The sequence below is a fragment of the Mus pahari genome, chromosome 4 (assembly GCF_900095145.1).
Source record: "Mus pahari chromosome 4, PAHARI_EIJ_v1.1, whole genome shotgun sequence".
In the NCBI taxonomy this organism is placed as follows: domain Eukaryota; kingdom Metazoa; phylum Chordata; class Mammalia; order Rodentia; family Muridae; genus Mus; species Mus pahari.
The window spans coordinates 132,471,820-132,477,890 of NC_034593.1; the positions used below are offsets into that span (position 1 = coordinate 132,471,820).

At 42.1% G+C, this 6,071-nt stretch overlaps 1 protein-coding gene across 2 annotated transcripts in view; it reads right to left on the reverse strand.

The window, feature by feature from the left end:
- Positions 1-2,376: 2,376 nt before the first annotated feature.
- Clca2 (chloride channel accessory 2) overlaps positions 2,377-6,071 on the reverse strand; it is a 26,518-nt gene continuing 22,823 nt past the window's right edge. The window contains exons 13-14 of one of the 2 annotated variants that reach the window (XM_021196849.1): positions 3,351-3,581; positions 2,377-2,932 (exon numbers count right to left, since the gene is read on the reverse strand). In XM_021196849.1, coding sequence (XP_021052508.1) covers positions 2,490-2,932; positions 3,351-3,581 — 674 coding nt within the window. In that variant the 3' untranslated portion in view covers positions 2,377-2,489. Of the gene's footprint in view, positions 2,933-2,969; positions 3,582-6,071 lie in introns of those variants that run through there. The other variant, XM_021196850.1, reaches the window with a different exon arrangement.

Sequence of the window (6,071 nt, forward strand, 5' to 3'; positions counted from 1 at the left end):
AATTCTATTCCATTGATCTATCTGTCTGTCGCTGTACCAGTACCATGCAGTTTTTTATCACAATTGCTCTGTAGTACAGCTTAAGGTCAGGCATGGTGATTCCACCAGAGATTCTTTTATTGTTGAGGATGGTTTTTGCTATCCTAGGTTTTTTATTATTCCAGATGAACTTGCAAATCTCCCTTTCTAACTCCCATGATATTGCATACAATTTATCCTCCCCACTTCATGAGATCATTCTATTCTGTATGTGTGTTGATTTTATGTCTTTGATGTCCTTTACTCTGCTATGTCATGGACTTCTAGACTGAAGTCAAATCTGCTCTCACAAAATGGGAGGCAAAACAAGAAAGCAGGGGAACTTTTTAATTCTTTCTTTGACTGGTATTTTAGTTTTCTGGGACAGATCCCTGCTATATGGTCCAGTCTGTCCTCATTCTCTATCCTCCTACCACAGTCTCCTGAATGTTGGGATTCAAGCATGCATCGAGCACTACAAGTGGCTCTCTCCTGCTAATGGGTGGGGAAAGATTTAAACATTCCCTGGCAGCCTCTGTGCCTTCTTAAATAGCAGAGGGAATGGGTAGCTGATAACGTGACACCACATTTATACAGCTGTTATGCTCCAGCACAGAGCCTTGAATTCCACCCCATTCTCTGTCATTCTGTCTGTAAAACAAGAAAAGACATCAAGAACTTGGACCCCTTACTTAGAGTCCCATCTCTGTATTTCACCAGTCCCAATTTAAAGCTGTGGAGAAGCAAAATCCTGGCTATCAGGTATATTGGCAACATAGGAAGAGGGAGTCAGCACCACCTGGGACCAGAGCTGTAGAGCCCCTCCCCCCAAGCTCCCAGCCCATGGAGATTTAGGCAGTGGGAATCTTAGATGCCAATGGCAGAAGTGCACAGCTACAGGAATTCCAGGGAGGCAGCAGGGGCAGAGAGAATCCCTGGCTGCTTTTTCCTACTGTCGAATCTCTCACTCTGGCATCATGTCCTTTCTTTTTATCTTATTTAATTTTTAAATTTTTTTTCTTCCAGGTCCCACGTTTCCCATACACCATGTCCCCCAAATGTGACAAAATCATTCTCAATTGATCTTGGTTATAAAGCCAAGCCTTCATCTGTAACATCATATTTATTCAATAAACCTGTAAGTTCTTGAACTTAGAAATGACATAATATGCCGGGCGTGGTGGCGCACGCCTTTAATCCCAGCACTTGGGAGGCAGAGGCAGGTGGATTTCTGAGTTCGAGGCCAGCCTGGTCTACAGAGTGAGTTCCAGGACAGCCAGGGCTATACAGAGAAAGCCTGTCTTGAAAAAAAAAAAAGAAAGAAGAAAAGAAATGATATAATACTATTAAATATCATTTCTTTTAAAAGGATGATGTAAGCCGGGCGTGGTGGCGCATGCTTTAATCCCAGCACCCGGGAGGCAGAACTCAGATTTCTGAGTTCGAGGCCAGCCTGGTCTACAAAGTGAGTTCCAGGACAGCCAGGGCTATACAGAAAAACCCTGTCTCAAAAAACCAAAAAATAAAAAATAAAATAAAGGGACAAAGTAACATTAGATGGTTTTTATTTCCATATTTTCTCTGCTGTCTTCTCTCTGTGTCCTTGATGAAGAAAAGTATTGCAGGTTCTTATTAAACCGGGTCAGAATTTGGTAATTGCTTCCATGACTTCTTATTTGAGATGGAATAAAACTATATGGTGTATATATTAAAATTATTTCAGAATAATGTCTTTTACCCGTAAAGCCTCATGGGAGCCGTAACCATTTTCATTCAATATTTCCAAGCCAATAACTTAGAAAGCTGCTTCAATGGCACTAAAGTCTTACAAACAGTAAACTCAGGTGGCCTCTGCTACAGATCAGTATCCGAGGGACAAGGACAACAACTGCACTCTAAGGTCTCCTCTCACAGTGGGAAAAGTCCTGTCTGAGCTTTAGTGGTGGCTTGTGAGCCACAATGAATTTAACCAAAGGACAAGATATTAAGAACCCTGTAGTGTGACCTCATCTAAAATGCAGCTTGGTTGTCAGTTATAAACACATGTCCTGCTCTGCACAGATAAGCAGAGACCAGAAATTCATCAAAGTAACACGTTTGCGTCATACAGATAGTTACACTGTCTAACTCAGACCCAACATTCTTTTCTGTACCCAGAACTTCCCCCAACCCGAACTTCAACACAACAAGCTTTTCTTGACCCCGATTTGATTTCGTTCTTACCTTACCTTTCAAGCCATTACCTTGAGCAATATATTTTATTATTTTTCCATAACTGCAACCTTACACTGTTTTATAACCCTTTCCCAAAATGAGTATTAAAAGTTGGTGGGGGGATTTCGGGGGGGGGCATCTATCCACTATGTAAAAGTCCCGATGTCGATGCTAATTTGATTTTGTGGACATTTTATTTTGTGGCTGTAAAGGCCATGTTCATCCTATCTAAAAAGGAAGATACTGTGTCTGTTTGTTCATAGGAATTTTGTCTCGTTCTCTTTTCTTGATGGTCTCTTTTTCCTGTTTAAAGTACAGTGTGCTACAACCATAATAAGGCAAAGGACTGCTATCAATCCTACTGTTGTTAAAACTCCTTTCAGGATCAGATCATCTCTGCTCACTACAGGAGCAGGGTTTGGGGGGAGAGACATTGATACCAGGGCAATGTTTGACACAGCTGACCTGAGGGAACTTCTATCCACGGCTCTCAGGGCCACATACACTATGTAGGTTTCTTGTGCATCTTCATCGAGTTCACGTTCAAGTTCATGGGCGACAAGCTTGGGTGAGAATGTAAATGTCTCCCTGGTGCCAGCAGGCTGGGGAACTAGCTCTGACGAGTTCACCAAGACGGCGTTGTCAAAGTCATCCCGAATGCTCCGTAGGCTTTTGCTCACTCTTATTTCATAGCTTGTAGCTGAAATTAAAAATACACATGGGAGAGTACGGTCACGTTGTGTGAGTTTTTTAGTTGGTTGAAGATTAGTAATGAAAATAGCCACAAAGGTCACACTATCAAGGAGAAATCACTGAGTACCAAGCTGCAATGTAAAGACTCATGCTAAAGTGTGAGCCAGGAGCGCTTGATAGTTTTTGCAAGCAAGAGTCAACATAATGATGTCATCCTCCCTAAGAGTGATTATGTAAAGTCCATGTTGTGTTACTTGAGCTGTCTCTAGCTTTTACTTTACCCAGTGAAGCTTTTTGTAAGGTTGATATGGAAAACAATAAAAAAATGACGAGAGAGAGAGAGAGAGAGAGAGAGAGAGAGAGAGAGAGAGAGAGAGAGAAACTCTCTGCAGAAAGGTACTTATGAAACAACTCAGCAAGCCTACTTTGCCCCTGATCGAAGTCTTCCCCAGGTGCTGTCCAAGAGAGGATCACATGGTCTTCCACTTTCATGGCTTCCAGGTCAGTAATTTTGCATGGTGGAGACATGTCAGGGTGGGGTCCCTCTGGGACTCCCAGCACTGAGAAGGAGCCTCCAGAGCTCACTCGACTGAAGCCCCACCTCTCCTTCACAGGTCTGTGGCCCGATTTTTTGGGAGCATTCATTTGAATATTATCTGGAGCACAAAGAGAAAGCCAAATAACAAATTAAAAATCTCCTGAACAGTCTTGACAGATTGTTGAGACAGCATTAGAACAACTGAGCTCACATAGTCAATAATGCGTTCATTCACCCATTTATTCCCTCCATAGATATTGGTTGGTCAGAGTCATATCACTGTGCTATGAATCAGACCAAAATCCTCCCCCATGAGAGTTATATGAGTCATAATATAAGTGGCAGTCATATCAGTAAATAGATATTTATAAAGTGTAACTAATCCAGAATAATAAAGAGCAGGGTGCTCTGCAAGCTCACACCATTCGGGGTGGTACCGAGGATGTAACGTTTAAGTTTTCTTTGTGCTGAGGTGGCCAGGTAAGACATGAAGGAAGGGACATCCTAAGAAAGAGAGCAGCTAGCATGAAACCTAGACTCAGAAATGTTGCGTGTTAGAGAGACTAAGCTGATAAGTGGGTGGCTGTAGCTACAGCTCAGAAGTAGAGCAGCGCATTTGCCTAGAAGGCAGGGTGCCCTGGGTTTCATCTCCAGCACTGCAAACAGAAAGGGGGACACTTTGAGATGAGGTCATAACTGACCTCAGGGGTCAGTGTGGATTTTAATCCCAGTGCTGTGAGGAACAGGAAGTGACATAACTGACTTCAGGGGTCAGTGTGGATTTTAATCCCAGTGCTGTTAGGAACAGGAAGTGACATAACTGACCTCAGGGGTCAGTGTAGATTTTAATCCCAGTGCTATGAGGAACAGGAAGTGACAAGGTACATCATTTTGCTTTCTGACGGGTCCTTAGTAAATGGATCAAATGCCACTAAGCAGGAAGCTATTTAAAAAGAGCCATCCAGTAGTCACTACAAGGGATGATGGTGGCAGCCATCCGTGGTGACTTCAGGGGGAGGTAAGAATGGATAGATCAATGCATGATTTACAGACACAAGTTGGTAATCGATTTGAATGTGAAATGGTGAAACAGAGGTTGATTAAAGCAGCTCCCACACCCACGTGGGGAGAACCAGTTTTGGCAAACTGTCCTCTGAGATCCACACACTTGCCTTAGCCTGTACACACACAATGACAAATATTTTAAAAGTAGTTCCTAAAATAGTTTCTAATTGGTGCAGTTTGAGAAAAAAAGACAACCAAGGAGTCAGACCAAAAATTAGGTTATAAGGTTTATGATTCCCCTAAAATAGAATTAGTTAGATATGGACTTTTAAGATTTAAAATGTTTAAACTAGATTTAGTAACTTTTAAATTATGAATTTGAAGTTTATGGGCATATAAATAGTATAAAAATCATGTGCATTAATGAAGCTATCTAATGATGTTTTTCAACTATAATAAGTGAAATTCACTGGCTGCCTACTGTGGCCAGGTATTTTAAGTATCTTGCTATATCAAATATTTAATTCCCCTAGCAAGGCAATGAGGAGGATAATTTTTTTGCCATGCATTTATTGATGATGAAACAGAGTAACTTGTTCCATATCCAGCAGTAAATGGGGGTGGGGGTCCAGGAAGTATGGCTCCAGAAGGTAGAAGAGAGGACCAGAGAGGAGGGTGTGGCTCATCCAGGGAGCGCATGCCCAGAGAGGTGGGCGGGCCTCACCCAGGGAGCGCATGCCCAGCAGGCACAAATCTTTGGGTATCATTTCCAGCACCAAACAAATAAACAAACAAAAACAAAAATAAATCAAACCAAACAAATCAAAGCCATCGAAGGGGAGAAGAAAGAGCTAGACTAAAAGGTTTTCTATTTTTAGAAATAAAAATGATTAAAAATGGTCCTAGAGATTATTTTTAGAGATAGCACCATACGTGAGATTTCTGTTTTATTTTAGCTAATGCTTCCCATGAGGAACTAAAATTACGTTTTTCTATAAAGAGAATGTATGTTTCCTATCATTTGTCACTTTTACAGGAAGGGAAGCAGACCGACCCTCAGCTCAGTGTCTCTAATAGCCAAGCTCACGTTTATCCCGGAACTCATTTCCTTTTCGGATCACGGGGGCTATTTGCATCACACTTTCCACTTTTTTGCTGCTGCCTAAATCTCTATAAAGGAAATATGAGACCAAATAAATTGTAGGGAACCTCTTTGTGTGTGAGTTATCACAAATAAATAACCACAAGACAGGATTCAAAATAAATTATTAAAATGAGAGGATCAAATCATAGTAAATACCGACTTTCTGTTATTCTCTACCACAAACTGTTAAGAATTGAAGAAGCAGTCAATTAATAGTGGCTAGTGTATAACTGTGTGTGTGTGGGGGGGGGCTGTTACTTGGGATGGAATCTTAGTGCCAGGTAAATGCACTACTACCGAGCAATAGCCACAAGCCTGAGTGTGGCTTGGAAAGTCATGTCTCAGTCCTCTCTTCTCCTCTCCACCTCCCTCGGTCCTGCCTCTGCCCCTTTGACTCCCCTCTCTCCCTCTCCCTCTCCCTCTCCTCCCTCTCCCTCTCCCTCTCCCTCTCCTCCCTCT